The sequence below is a fragment of the Rhinoraja longicauda genome, chromosome 1 (assembly GCF_053455715.1).
Source record: "Rhinoraja longicauda isolate Sanriku21f chromosome 1, sRhiLon1.1, whole genome shotgun sequence".
Taxonomy (NCBI): Eukaryota; Metazoa; Chordata; class Chondrichthyes; order Rajiformes; family Arhynchobatidae; genus Rhinoraja; species Rhinoraja longicauda.
Genome location: NC_135953.1, coordinates 15363844 through 15378907, shown reverse-complemented (window position 1 = coordinate 15378907; position 15064 = coordinate 15363844). Strand labels below are relative to the sequence as shown.

The following is a 15064-nucleotide window of genomic DNA, read 5'->3' as shown; positions in this document are numbered from 1 at the left end:
GGTCTTCTTGCTCATTGTGATATTATGTATAAATTGGCATATGATGGGACAAGTTTAGGTGCAAATTAAGTGATAATGGTGATGACTATCATCATCATGATATGATTGATGCTGACGAAGGGAGGCCTGTTGCTTTTACTTCTTGTGCTCCCGCATAAAATGAGCACAATTATTGACAAATCATGAAGAAGTTGGAATAGTGTCTGAAATCTAGAAATTCGACTCGCTCTTGCAAGGTAGATCCTATACCTTCTTAAACTAATTGCTTTTCAAGGTGTAAGATTCCAAATGGATGATATCTACTAAGTATGCAAGGTAGGCTATCTATCTCGCACAATTCAACTATGTAGTTGAGTTCAGAGCAGATTCAATGAGATATGTGCTCAAAGCACATATTCTTCCCTCAGTAGTATCACTACTGCCTCACAGCTCCTGGAGGAACTACTGGAAAATGCATACCTCCAGGTTCAGGGACAGTTGCTTCTCAGCTGTTGTCAGGTAACGGAATGGTCCTGTCATCTGCTACAGAGCAGTCTTAACCTCCCATCTACCACATTGGAGACTTTTGATCTAACTTTACTCAGACTCTATCGGACTCTAATGTTATATCTCGCACTGAATGCTGCACTCCTTGGTCCTTCGTCTGTGCACTGCGGACAACTTGACTGTATTCATGTACAGGCTTTTCCCACGACCGGATAGCACATAAACAAAAGTTTTTTAGTGTACCTCCATACACATGACAATGATAAACATAACCAACTAATGGGAATGTGGGAAGAGTATAGTGAGATTGGCGTAAATGGGTTCTTGATATTCCGCTTGGATATGTAGGTCTTCACACTGGATATTCATAGAAACATGGAAAAACATAGACGGGGGTTGAGTCGCTTCGACGAACGCAGGTTCGCCAGGTTCCTGTGGTCCATCCAGACATGGTATGGCTGCTCAGTGCCCTCCAACCCATGCCTCCAACCCATGCCTCCACTCCTCCAACACCAGCCTCACTGCCAGCAGCTCTCCGTTCAGAAAAATGTCATAACTCCTCTCAGCCGGGGAGAGGCGACGAGAGAGGAAGGCGTTGGGAAAGCACTGGAGGAGCGTTGGGAAAGAAGAAGGCGTTGGGAAAGCACTGGAGGAGCTGTGGGAAAGAAGGAGGCGTTGGGAAAGCACTGGAGGAGCGGTGGGAAAGAAGGAGGCATTGGGAAAGCACTGGAGGAGCGGTGGGAAAGAAGGAGGCGTTGGGAAAGCACTGGAGGAGCGGTGGGAAAGAAGGAGGCATTGGGAAAGCACTGGAGGAGCGGTGGGAAAGAAGGAGGCATTGGGAAAGCACTGGAGGAGCGGTGGGAAAGAAGGAGGCGTTGGGAAAGCACTGGAGGAGCGTTGGGAAAGCACCGCCCTAACTCCAACATCAGAGGCGTCAACCTCCACCGCAAACTGACGGGCCGGGTCAGGAATGCTCCAGGATGGGGGCAGTAGTGAAGCCGTACCAATTATTCTTCCATCAAGTGCACTGGCTTAGCGGGGCTCTTCTCCTTTAACGGTGGGAATCAGGAATTTCCGAGCAACAGTGATATCAATGAAGCTTTCATCCGCCCCCGAGTCAATCAGAGCATTAAGTTTCAATAGCGAGTCTCCAAAGCGTACCGTAATCAGAAAGAGTCTGGTGGAAATTGAACCCTTGCTCACCCATAATCCCTCTCTTGCTGGGCAGCATTGGCTTTTACCGGGCAAGCAGCGGTGAAGTGTCTGGACCTCCACAGTGGAGACAGCACCTCCCCTGTATGAAGTGTCTGGACCTCCACAGTGGAGACACCTCACCCATATGAAGTGTCCCGGACCTCCACAGTGGAGACACCTCTCCCGTATGAAGTGTCTGGACCTCCACAGTGGAGACACCTCACCCATATGAAGTGTCCCGGACCTCCACAGTGGAGACACCTCTCCCGTATGAAGTGTGGACCTCCACAGTGAAGACAACACCTCCCCTGTATGAAGTGTCTGGACCTCCACAGTGGAGACACCTCACCCATATGAAGTGTCCCGGACCTCCACAGTGGAGACACCTCACCCATATGAAGTGTCCCGGACCTCCACAGTGGAGACACCTCTCCCGTATGAAGTGTCTGGACCTCCACAGTGGAGACACCTCACCCATATGAAGTGTCTGGACCTCCACAGTGGAGACAACATCTCTCCCTTATGAAGTGTACGAGACCTCCACAGTGGATACGGCAACTGAGGAAGCACAATCTGCCACAGGCAATGATGTTCCAATTCTATACTGCTATCATTGAGTCCGCCCTCACCTTCTCCATCATGGTCTGGTTTGGCTCAGCCACCAAGCACGACATCCGGAGGCTGCAACGGACCGTTCGCACAGCTGAGAAGGTTGTTGGCTGCAACCTTCCCCCCCCGTTGACGAACTGTACACTGCAAGGGCCAGGAAGCGAGCGGGCAAGATCATCTCTGACCCCTCTCGCCGTGGCCACAAACTCTTTGAAGCACTTCCCTCTGGAAGGCGACTCCGGACTGTCAAAGCAGCCACAGCCAGACATAAAAAAACAGCTTTTTTTCCACGAGTGATAGTTCCACTCAATAACCAAAGTCTGTAGTCTCTTTTTTGCTCTGGTTTATTTTCACCCACATGTTTAGACCGTAATGTTGTATCCTTATTGTTTTGATGTGGTTATGCTTTATTCTTAATTGTTAACTGTATGTTTGTGTTGTCATTTGTGAGCAGAGCACCAAGGCACATTCCTTGTATATGCATATACTTCGCCAATAAACCTATTCATTCATTCATTCATTCATGTTTGTGTACATCTCCATAAGATTACTCTTCGTCCTCCTGCACTCCGAGGAGTAGAATCCTAGCATTGCTCAACCTCAGCATTGCTCAGGTGCTCGAGTCCCGGCAACATCCTCGTAAATCATCTCTACACCCTTTCCAGCTTGACACCCGAAACATGATGACAAAAACTGAGCACGGTACTCGAAATGTGGCCTCACCAACACCTTATACAACTGTAACAATAGACAATAGACAATAGACAATAGGTGCAGGAGTAGGCCATTCAGCCCTTCGAGCCAGCACCGCCATTCAATGCGATCATGGCTGATCACTCTCAATCAGTACCCCGTTCCTGCCTTCTCCCCATACCCCCTCACTCCGCTATCCTTAAGAGCTCTATCCAGCTCTCTCTTGAAAGCATCCAACGAACTGGCCTCCACTGCCTTCTGAGGCAGAGAATTCCACACCTTCACCACTCTCTGACTGAAAAAGTTCTTCCTCATCTCCGTTCTAAATGGCCTACCCCTTATTCTTAAACTGTGGCCCCTTGTTCTGGACTCCCCCAACATTGGGAACATGTTTCCTGCCTCTAATGTGTGTGTGTGTGTGTGTGTGGGAGCCAGCTTTTGCAGCCTTACTCGAAAATTCCTGAGACTTTCAAAGAGTCGCGGGTGACACAGAACGAAAGGCAGCCAGCCTTTTCAGTCGGCTCACAAGGTCACTGTTCAAGGAATGCTCGGAGATTGCTCACTGGAGTTTGTAATCCAAAATTACAAGGGGGAATCAGTGAGATGGTGTTGTCTACCTGGCACGCTATGTCTCTTCAATGTCCTTGAGCGGAGCGGAAAATACAAACATGTCCTGCATTCTCACAAAATTTCATAAAACAAATAACGCAGAACAGTACAGATGCAGAAACATGAACTGCAGGTTGACCAAGCAAAGACACAGAATGCTGGAGTAACTCAGCGGGTCAGGGCAGGCAGCATCTCTGGAGAACATGGATGCTCCATGGTGTTTTGGTGTCACAGTAAAATTAGAGGTGACCCGACCCAAAACATCACCTATCCATGTTCTCCAGAGATGCTGCCTGATCCGCTGAGTTACTCCAGCACATTGTGTCTTTACATTGAACAGGTCCTTCGGCCCACAGTATCCATGCTGAACATGATGCCAAGCTAAACTAAGCTTGCCCTGCTCATTTCATTTCATTTTTGCCACTCTCACTTTAAAAGCTATGGTCTTTAGTCTTTAACTCTTACACATACACACACACACAAACACACACACACACAACACACACACACACACACACACACACACACACACACAACACACACAACACACACACACACAACACACACACAAACACAACACGCACACACACACACACACAACACACACACACAACACACACACACATACAACACAACACACACACACAACACACACAACACACACAAACACACACACACAAACACACACACACACACAACACACACACACACACACACACACACACACACACACACAACACACACAACACACAACACACACACAAACACAACACGCACACACACACACATACAACACAACACACACACACACACACCACAACACACACACACACACATACAACACAACACACACACACACACAAACACACACACAACACACACACACAACACACACACACACCACAACACACACACACAACACACACACACACACACACAACACACACACAACACACACACAACACACACACACACACCACAACACACACACACACAACACACACACACACACACCACACACACAGTGAGGCCACTCCACCCAGGCGGAGGGCAGCATGAGTTATTGGCAGCTTGCCCGACCCTCTATGATTTACACCCAGCCTTGTCAAACAACATGTCAGCAAAGCAAGCCAATGAAGTTTTGCCTCCGCTGGAACTTTTGTTGCTAACAAGTTCCCGGTAACAAAGTGGTCCGCGAGTTGACGCGTGCTTGGCAGTGAGATGCTGCTATTACACTCCGGCATTTCAAAATAAGACAACATCGCCAGCAATTTATGCAGAAGAGGAATTGGTGGAAGGCAGTGACGTGCAAGGCGGAGTATAAGTAGAAGATAGCGAGCTGAGGGGTGGTGTGTGTGTGTGTGTGGCAAGCCTGGCGCTGGACCTGGACGCAATGCCCCACTTGTCCCACCTCGTCTGTCTGCTGTGGCTCCTCGCCCTGGCATCAACATGCTACATCCAAAACTGCCCCAGAGGGGGCAAGAGATCCTTCCTCGACACAGACATCAGGCAGGTAAGGTATCACCTTCCCTCGACAACTTACTTTTATATTTGTTGTGGTTGTTGTTATTATGGTTATTGGGGGTTTTTTTTTAAAGGAAAGCATTGGGTTTATGTTTGAAAGCAAGTCCAGGGTAGATACGAAAGTGTTGGAGTAACTCAGCACCGGCTGGGGAATATGGAAAGGCGACGTTTCGGTTCGGGACCCCTTCCTGGGAGTTTTCTTCAAGAGTCAAGAGTGTTTCAGTGTCGTGTGTTTTCCGAAAGGGAGCAATGAAATTCTTACTTGCAGCAGGGCAACTGAATAATGAAACACAGTAGATTCACGGGGATCTTATAGAAACTTACAAGATTCTTAAGGGGTTGGACAGGCTAGATGCAGGAAGATTGTTCCCGATGTTGGGGAAGTCCAGAACAAGGGGTCACAGTTTAAGGATAAGGGGGAAGTCTTTTAGGACCGAGATGAGAACGTTTTTTTTCCACACAGAGTGGTGAATCTGTGGAATTCTCTGCCACAGAAGGTAGTTGAGGCCCGTTCATTGCCTATATTTAAGAGGGAGTTAGATGTGGCCCTTGTGGCTAAAGGGATCAGGGGGTATGGAGAGAAGGCAGGTACGGGATACTGAGTTGGATGATCAGCCATGATCATATTGAATGGCGGTGCGTACAGGCTCGAAGGGCCGAATGGCCTACTCCTGCACCTATTGTCTATGTTTCTATGGAGTCATAGAGTCATGCAGCGTGGAAGCAGGCCCTTCAGCCCAATTTGTTCACACCGATCAACATGTCCCACCCACCTACACCGTCCCCACTTGTACTAGAAAGTATTGTAACTTCCCTGCACTGATTCATGTCAAGGAACTCCTGATCCGAGTATGTAACATTTATTACAGGCACAGAAAGAGTAGATAGTCAGAACATTTAATTTTTGTTTCCCCATGGTGGAAATGTTACAATTTAGTGTGAAAATAAAAGTTTTCGTTTCACACTCAAACCAAAGTTCTGGTTCCTCCCTGTTATGAACTTGCTCCAGCAGTAATTCCGAACCAGATTTTTTTCCTAAAGTGATCGGAGGAGAATTAGGCCATTTGGCCCATCAGGTCTACTCTGCCATTCAATCGTGGCTGACCTATCTTCCCCTCTTAACCCCATTCTCCTGCCTTCTCCCTGAGTCTAACATGGGCAAGATATACAGTGAATGGTAGGGCTCTGGGTAGTGTTGTTGAGCAGAGGGATCTAGGAGTGCAGATGCATGGTTCCTTGAAGCTGGAATCACAGGTAGAGATAGGGTGATCAAAAAGGCTTTTTGGCACATTGGCCTTCATCAGTCAGAGTATTGAGTACAGAAGCTGGGAGGTCATGTTGCAGTTGTATAAGACGTTGGTGAGGTCGCATTTAGAATATGGTGTTCAGTTCCTTCGGCCCATTGTCTACCCCGCCATTCAATCATGGCCGATCTATCTTTCCTTAACCCCATTCTCCTCCCCATAATGCCTGACACCCATACTATTCAAAAACCTATCAATCTCCGCATTAAAAATATCCATTCACTGCCTCCACAGCCTTCTGTGGCACAGGCTCAGAATAAAAGGACGTATATTTAGAATGGCGATGAGGAGGAATTTCTTTAGCCAGAGAGTGGTGAATCTGTGGAATTCATTGCCACAAAAGGCTGTGGAGGCGATGAATGGATATTTTTAAGGCGGAAATTGATACGTTCTTGATTAGAGAGGATGTCAAGGGTTATGGGACAAGGTAGGAGAATGGGGTTGAATAGATTGAATGGCAGAGCACACCCGGTGGGCCGAATGGCCTAATTCTGCTCCTATATCTTATGAAATTATGGACAAGTGTTTGGCAAAACGATTGTTGAGTCTACACGTGGTATCACTGATGTATTGGAGGCCACATCGGGAATACAACATGAGGTTAGAGGAGGTACACATGAACTTCTGTCTCACCTGGAAGGACTGCTGGGATCCAGAGATAGATGTGAGGGAGGAGGAACAGGTATTGCATCTCCTGCATTTGCTGGGGAAAGTACCTTGAGAAGGGGTGGTTAGAGTGGGAAGGGATGAGTGAACCAAAGATTTGCGGAGGGAGCAGTCTCTGCAGAAGGCGGAAAGGGGTGGGGGGTACATAGATGTGACTGGTGGTGGGATCACATGGGAGGTGACGGAAATGTCAGAGGACCATGTGTTAGATGCAGAGGCTGGTGGGGTGAAAGGTGAGGACCAGGGGAAATCTGTCCTTGTTCCGACTGAGGAGAGGGAGAGTTGGAGCAGAACTACAGGGCAAGGAGGAGATGCGGGTGAGGGATTGATCTATGACAGAAAGGAGGGAACTCTGTTTACTAAAGAAAGAGGACCTCTCAAATGACCTAGAATGGAAAGCCACAGAGAAACTGAGAGTAGGGGGTAGTGTCTTTGCAAGAGGCAGGGTGGGAGGAGATGTAGTCCGGAAAACTGTGGGAGTCGGTGGGTTTAGTAAGATGAGGTCCGGGTCAGACGAGGGAATAATTACAGACATAAGTCGTGCCAAATGTTTCTGTCAATGTTAATTTAAAGGCCGTGGTAGCACTAGGAAGAATGCAGAAGGTGTTCACTGGGGTGTTATCATGAATGGAGGGCTTTAGCTGGGGAATTGGATAGGCTGGGGCAGGCAGCAGGTGAAAGACTGATCTTGTATTTACAATATATATTCATGATTTAGATGAAAGAATTAAAAATAACATTAACAAATTTGCAGATGACACAAAGCTGGGTGGCAGTGTGAACTGTGAAAAGGATGCTATGAGGCTGCAGGGTGACTTGGATAGGTTGGGTGAGTGGGCAGATGCATGGCAGATGCAGTATAATGTGGAGAAATGTGAGGTTATCCACTTTGGTGGCAAGAACAAGAAGGCAGATTATAATCTTAATGGTTCGGAAAAGGGGAAGTGCAACAATCAGATTAGGAAAAGGGGAAGTGCAACAAGACCTGGGTGTCCTTGTACATCAGACACTGAAAGTAAGCATGCAGGTATCGCAGGTAGTTAAGAAAGCTAATGGCATGTTGGCCTTCATAACGAGAGTATAGGAGCAAAGCGGTCCTTCTGCAGTGCACAGGGCCCTGGTGAGACCACATCTGGAGTATTGTGTGCAGTTTTGGTCTCCTAATTTGAGGAAGGACATTCTTGCTATTGAGGGAGTGCAGCGTAGGTTCACGAGGTTAATTCCCAGGATAGCGGGACTGTCATACGATGAAAGAATGGAACGACTGGGCTTGTATTCACTGGAATTTAGGATGAGAGAGGATCTTATAGAAACATATAAAATTATTAAGGGATTGGACAAGCTAGATGCAGGAAACAGGTTCCCGGTGTTGGGTGAGTCCAGAAGCAGGGGCCACAATTTAAGAATAAGGGATGGGCCTTTTAGAACTTAGATGAGGAAAAACCTTTTCACCCAGAGAATTGTGAATTTGTGGAATTCTCTGCCTCAGAAGGCAACGGAGGCCAATTCACTGGATACATTCAAAAGAGAGTTCGGTAGAGCTCTTAAGCCTAGCGGAATCAAAGGATATGGGGAGAAGGCAGGAACGGGGTTCTGATTGTGGATGATCAGCCGTGATCACATTGAATGGCGGTTCCTGCTTAAGTATATGAGCAGAAACATCATGTCATTGACTCAGAGAGACTCAGCAAGGAGCAAGCACTTCAGCCCACAGGCTTAGGAAGTTTGGCATGTCCCCAACAACTCTCACTAACTTCTACAGATGCACCATAGAAAGCATTTTATCGGGATGCATCACAGCTTGGCTTGGGGACATTCTCCATCCAAGACTGCAAGAAATTGCAGAGAATAGTGGACGCAGCCCAGACCATCGCACAAATCAACCTCCCTTCCATTGAAGAAGGGTCTCGATCCGAAACGTCACCCATTCCTTCTGTCCTGAGATGCTGCCTGACCCGCTGAGTTACCCTTCCATAAATCCCTCCCATTGATTCCATCTACACTTCATGCTGGCTCGGCAAGACCACCGGCGTAATCAAGGATGAGTTTCACCTCGGTCACTCCCTCTTCTCCCCTCTCCCATCAGGCAAGAGATACAGAGGTGTGAAAACGCACACAGAGAAATATAGAAAATAGGTGCAGGAGTACCATTCGGCCCTTCGAGCTGGGTGGATCATCCAAAATCAGTGCCCCGTTCCTGCATTTTCCCCATATCCCTCGATTCCATTAGCCCTAAGAACGAAATCTAACTCTCTCTTTAAAACATCCAGTGAATTGGCCTCCACTGCCTTCTGTTGCAGAGAATTCCACAGATTCACAACTCTCTGGGTGAAAAAGTTTTCCCTCATCTCAATTGCCTAATGGCAGAGTAGACTTATTCTTAATATCGCCTCCAGATTGAGGGGCAGTTTCTTCCCAGCTGTTATCAGGCAACTGAACCATCCTATCAACAACGAGAGAGCGGTCCTGAGCTACTATCTACCTCATTGAAGACCCTCGGTCTATCTTTATTATGACTTTATCTTGCATAAAACATTATTCTCTTTATCATATATCTGCACATTGTGGACAGCTTGATTGTAATCATGTATAGTCTTTCTGCTGACTGATTAGCATGCGACATAAAGCTTTTCACTGTACCTCGGTGCACATGACAATAAACAAAACTAAACCTGGTCCCATGTACACTAACACTACATTTATCCCATTTTTAAATTCTCCACACATTCTCATCACTTCCCCTCGGATTCTACAACTCAGCTGCATGCCAGAAGCAGCTTACAGTGGCCATATCACCTATAAACCCCTGTGCATTCATCTGCACTCTACCCCAGAGATAGTCAATAAAAATGCTTGTGTGATGCCTTGAGGAAGGAGAAAACAAAACTAGAGGGCATAGGTTTGAGGCAAGAGGAGAAAGATTTAACGGGAACCCGAGAGGAAACTTGTTCACTCAAAGGGTGGTAGGCACGAGCAACAAGCAGCCAGAGAAAGTGTTTAAGTCAGCTGCGGGAACAACATTTAAATGACATCCGGACTGGTGCATGGATTTTAAAAAACTATAGAGCATTATATGTTGGGTGAGGGCAAATGGAACTCACGGGATGGGGTATCTAGTTGGCATGGATGAATTGGGTCAATTGGCCTGTTTTGTGTTGTATGATCTATGGCAACTCTATCAGAACAATATGCAACAAATTAATCAACCAGAACATCTTTTGGATATGGATTTATTTTAAACTATAGTACTGGAGAAAATCTGTGGTCACGGGAAGAACATGCAAAGTTTAGTGAACCTGAATCATTGGAGCTGTGGGGTATCTGCACTAACTGCTGTGCCGCTCCTATTAGTGTCATAAGGCCATAAGTGATAGGAGTAGAATTGAGCCATTTGGCCCATCATGTCTACTCCGCCATTCACTCATGGCTGATATATCTCTTCCTCCTAACCCCATTCTCCTGCCTTCTCCCCATAACCTCTGACATCTGTACTAATCAAGGACACGGCACTAAGCAGACCGTTAGTTTAGAGATGCAGCGCGGAATCAGGCCCTTCAGCCCACCGAGTTCGTGCTGACCAGCGATTAACCTTTACACTGGATCCTACACACCAGGGACAATTTACAATTTTTTCGGAAGCCAATTAACCCACAAGCCTGTATTTCTCTGGAGTGTGGGAGGAAATAGGAGCACCCAGGGGAAATGCACAGTCGCGGGAAGAACGTACAAACTCCATGCAACCGGTAGTCAGGATCGAACCCAGTTCTCTGGCACTGTAAGGCAGCAACTCCACCACTGTGCCACCGTGCGCCCAGTAATGCTGCCCAGTAGTGAAGAAACGCGTAGACTTTGGTGTTTACCCTCGTGTGGTGCTCTGAAGATGTTGTATACCTGCAGGAAGAGGGGTTAGCTATGCCTGCATTAACCAGGCTGGGTGGCTTTACAGTGGCGAAAGCTTGTGGACCACAGTTCGTTAAATGGCCAAGTGTGGGTGCCCTTTAGAAAGATGATGATGAGGAGGAATTTCTTTTGTCAGAGGGTGGTGAATCCGTGGCATTCATTGCCACAGACGGCTGTGGAGGCCAAGTCAATGGATATTTTTAAGGCGGAGATTGACAGATTCCCGATTGGTAATGGTGTTAGGGGTCATGGGGAGAGGCAGGAGAAGGGGTTGAGATGGAAAGATAGATCAGCCATGAATGAATGGCGGCGTAGACTTGATGGGCCGCAAGGCCTAATTCTGCTGCTACAATTCATGAATTTCTCTTTTGTAGTCGAAATTAAGTTTCTTTTTGTTGAAGAACATGAAAAAATGATGTTTTCGTCCCCGTTTTATTCTATCACAGGATGTGTCCACCACTGGAAAGATTATTAAGGGGTTGGACACGTTAGAGGCAGGAAACATGTTCCCAATGTTGGGGGAGTCCAGAACAAGGGGCCACTGTTTAAGAATAAGGGGTAGGCCATTTAGAACTGAGATGAGGAAAAACCTTTTCAGTCAGAGAGTTGTGAATCTGTGGAATTCTCTGCCTCAGAAGGCAGTGGAGGCCAATTCTCTGAATGCATTCAAGAGAGAGCTGGATAGAGCTCTTAAGGATAGCGGAGTCAGGGGGTATGGGGAGAAGGCAGGAACGGGGTACTGATTGAGAATGATCAGCCATGATCACATTGAATGGCGGTGCTGGCTCAAAGGGCCGAATGGCCTCCTCCTGCACCTATTGTCTATTGTCTATTGTCAACGTTTATCCACTTATCGTCCATTGGGTTGGCAATGCAGGCTGCGCTGAGCTGCTTTCCCGAAGCAACTCTGGTCAACAAAGTGCTGATGAAGGGTTTCACTTTCTCCGTTTCCTTTCTCCGTTAGTGTATGCCGTGCGGACCTGACAACAGAGGCCATTGCTTTGGAGCCAACATCTGCTGCGGCCAGGAGCTTGGCTGCTACATCGGGACCTCGGAAACACTGAGATGCCAGGAGGAGAACTACCTGCCCTCCCCGTGTGAACCCGCCGGTTCACCCTGTGGTGGGAACGGTGGGAAATGTGCACTGCCGGGAGTCTGCTGCACTGACGGTAATAATCTTTGCGTTTCAGATTGAGTCTAGTTTATTGTCACGTGCACCGAGGCACAGCGGAAAGCCTTTGCCGCGTGCTAACCGGTCCGCGGAAATTCAATACATGATTACCGTCGAGCCGTTCACAGTGCAGCAGATTTACAGTAAGAACTGCTCTTCTCCACATGTATCCTGATTACCAGCCACATGACACAAAGTATCTGCTGAAAACACTTATTTTCCAGTAGACTAACTTGGCTGAGCTAGGAGAGTCATTCAATTCTCTGAATGCATTCAAGAGAGAGCTAGATAGAGCTCTTAAGGATAGCGGAGTCAGGGGTTGTGGGGAGAAGGCAGGAACAGGGTACTGATTGAGAATGATCAGCCATGATCACATTGAATGGCGGTGCTGCCTCGAAGGGCCGAATGGCCACCCCTGCACCTATTGTCTATTGTCTATTGTCTAAGCCAGAGTTATCAATGCTAAAGAATAAGAGAAATTTGTTTGTGAACAGGGCAATTATATAGTCATACAGTCATCCAGCGTGGAAACAGGCCCGATAGACCTACTTGCCCACACCGACCAACATGCCCCATCTTACCTCTCTATCTGAAGATAGACAAAAAAAAGCTGGAGTAACTAAGTGGGACAGGCATCACCTCTGGAGAGAAGGAAAGGGAGACAATTTCGGGTCAGGCCCCTTCTTCAGACTGAAAATCACGGGAAAGGGAAACGAGCGATATAGGCGATGATGAAGAGAGATAAAGAACAACGAATGAAATATATGCAAGAGAGTAACGCCGATAAAGAAAACATGATGGCTGTTTGTTGGATGAAAACGAGAAGCTGGTGCGACTTGGGTGGGGGAGGGATAGAGAGGTGTGTGGGACAATGGTAGTGTGCGGGGATCGCTGGTTGGCGCGGACACGGTGGGCTGAAGGGTCTGTTTCCACACTGCATCTCCGAACTAAACTAAACTAAACATCTTGCGTAGGATGGAACTACAGATGCTGGTTTACTCAATGTAGTTTGATAGACTCAAAATGCTGGTGTAACTTAACGGGACAGGCAGCATGTCTGGATGGAAGGAATTGGTGACATTTCGGGTCGGGACCCTTGTTCAGACTGAGGGTCTTCAGTCTGAAGAAGGGTCTCGGCCCGAAACGTCACCTGCAATGGGGCAACCATACCTGCACGCAATACACCAAAAGCAGCCTGACCACAGTCCAATAGAGCTGCAATTCTGTGATTGTAAAATGTCGTCTATGTTTTCTTCCAGAAACCTGTGCCACAGACTCTGACTGCCTGGGGAAGGCGGGGAAATGGAGGAACCCACTCGTGGGAAGAAACCTGACCTCGGTAGACAATGCTGCAACTAACCTCCTGCTCAGGCTACTGCGTCTCTCTCCTCGGAAGCCCGCTGGGAAGCAGCAGCTAATATAAATGAATACTTGTCACAGTGTGCTCTCTCTTTGTGTTGGCGTTGTGAGAGACACTGTGGATTGGAAGGAGCTGGTCACAAGAGGGCAGAAACGATGCCCGATCCGTGACACGTCAGGGCGTACTTAGCTAATATTCACAGAATGTCAGTCTGGATATTTCCATCGGTAGTCGTACATTGTCAAATGGCATTTTTACTCGGATCATTTTTAACGGTACCAACTCAATTTATTATTCATTTTATCAGTAACAAGTTAACAGTAACATTATGGAAGCTTGTCTGTGTATACCAAAAATAAAATGGATTATCGTGTAATGTGGAATTGCAGTGCACGCTGATTGGACATCATTGTCTTGCAGTCATGTTTCAAAAGTCACCTCGCGGAAGTAAGGATCATTAGGGCAGTGATTCACGTTATTGTCCTCCTCGACACGTGACGTGGAGAAAGTTGTCACTTAGTTCAGTTCAGTTTATTATTGTCAAGATTACAGAAGCACATTGAAAAGCTTTTACTTCATAGGTAAAGGCTCCTGAGGGAAGTTGGAGTCAGAGGGCAGGCCCAAAGGAGGGCAATCAAAGAACTTGCAAATGCCGCCGAACGGAGCAGTCACTGGCTGTGGCTGGAAAGAAAAGATACTGTCTGGGCTGCCACGTGACCATCTAGAGGCTAACCATAAGACACACACCCAGGTCTGATCACCCTGACTCGACTGAGGGTGTCTTGTGATAAAAGGCCGAAACACCCAGTGACGTTGAGGTACACAACTGAAGATGTGTCATGAACAGTAGCAACATCACCTAGTGGTCACCCCCAAGAACAACATCAGTCAATAATCAATAGTCAATAGTCGTTTATTTGTCACATACACATAAATGTGTAGTAAAATGAAACATTACCCGCAGTTGAACAATAAGACCAATAAGATTAATCAATAAAAATGCAATAACACATACAATCACAACTAACACCAAACAAAAAGAAACATCCATCACAGTGAGTCTCCTCCAGTCCCTCCTCACTGTGATGGAAGGCCAGAATGTCTTTTTCTCTTCCCTGCCGTCTTGTCCCGCGGTCAGGCTGTTGGAGTTGCCACGTCGGGGCGGTCGGGGCTCCCGATATTGAAGCCCCCGCTGGGCGGTGAAAAAAAATCCCGCGGCCTATTTCAGGCCGCGCCAGATGGTGAAAGGTCCGTGGCGGGCAGACCCAAGCCCCGCGATTCGGGGCGGGCGAACACGTTGCCTCTGCCGCTGCCGGAGCTCCCGATGTCGGCCCCCATCCAGGGGCCTGCGGGCTTCCGACGTCCACGCGGCCCGCGCCGGAGCCTCCGGAGACGAGTCGCAGCCGTTCCCGCAGCATTCGCAGGCAGCCAGCGCCGCAGGTGGTGAGTCCGGACTGCGGGCTCTGCGAACCAGAGACCCAGGTGGTCCCAGGTGCATGGCCGGTGGTAGGCCGCAACGGGAACGGAGACACGGCACAGAACAAAGGT

The 15064-nt window shown here is 47.8% G+C and overlaps 2 protein-coding genes across 2 annotated transcripts in view; both read left to right on the top strand.

The window, feature by feature from the left end:
• Window positions 1-12083, top strand: part of ubox5 (U-box domain containing 5) — a 77801-nt gene extending 65718 nt beyond the window's left edge. Inside the window, exon 6 of the mRNA XM_078410493.1 lies at window positions 11950-12083. Within this exon, the coding sequence (XP_078266619.1) occupies window positions 11950-11969 (20 nt within the window). The 3' untranslated portion in view covers window positions 11970-12083. The remainder of the gene's footprint in view (window positions 1-11949) is intronic.
• LOC144599556 (neurophysin 1-like) lies at window positions 4966-14324 on the top strand. The gene is made up of 3 exons (XM_078410627.1): window positions 4966-5104; window positions 11950-12154; window positions 13416-14324. The coding sequence occupies exons 1-3, from the start codon at window positions 4985-4987 to the stop codon at window positions 13577-13579; spliced, it is 489 nt and encodes a 162-aa protein (XP_078266753.1). The 5' UTR covers window positions 4966-4984; the 3' UTR covers window positions 13580-14324.
• Window positions 14325-15064: the final 740 nt, after the last annotated feature.

Excerpts from the sequence above, each read along its gene's own strand:
- LOC144599556 (XM_078410627.1), top strand. The coding sequence starts at position 4,985 with ATGCCCCACTTGTCCCACCTCGTCTGTCTGCTGTGGCTCCTCGCCCTG. Across the intron at positions 5,105-11,949 it reads TCGACACAGACATCAGGCAG|TGTATGCCGTGCGGACCTGA; the intron begins GTAAGGTATCAC and ends TTTCTCCGTTAG. Across the intron at positions 12,155-13,415 it reads GGGAGTCTGCTGCACTGACG|AAACCTGTGCCACAGACTCT; the intron begins GTAATAATCTTT and ends GTTTTCTTCCAG.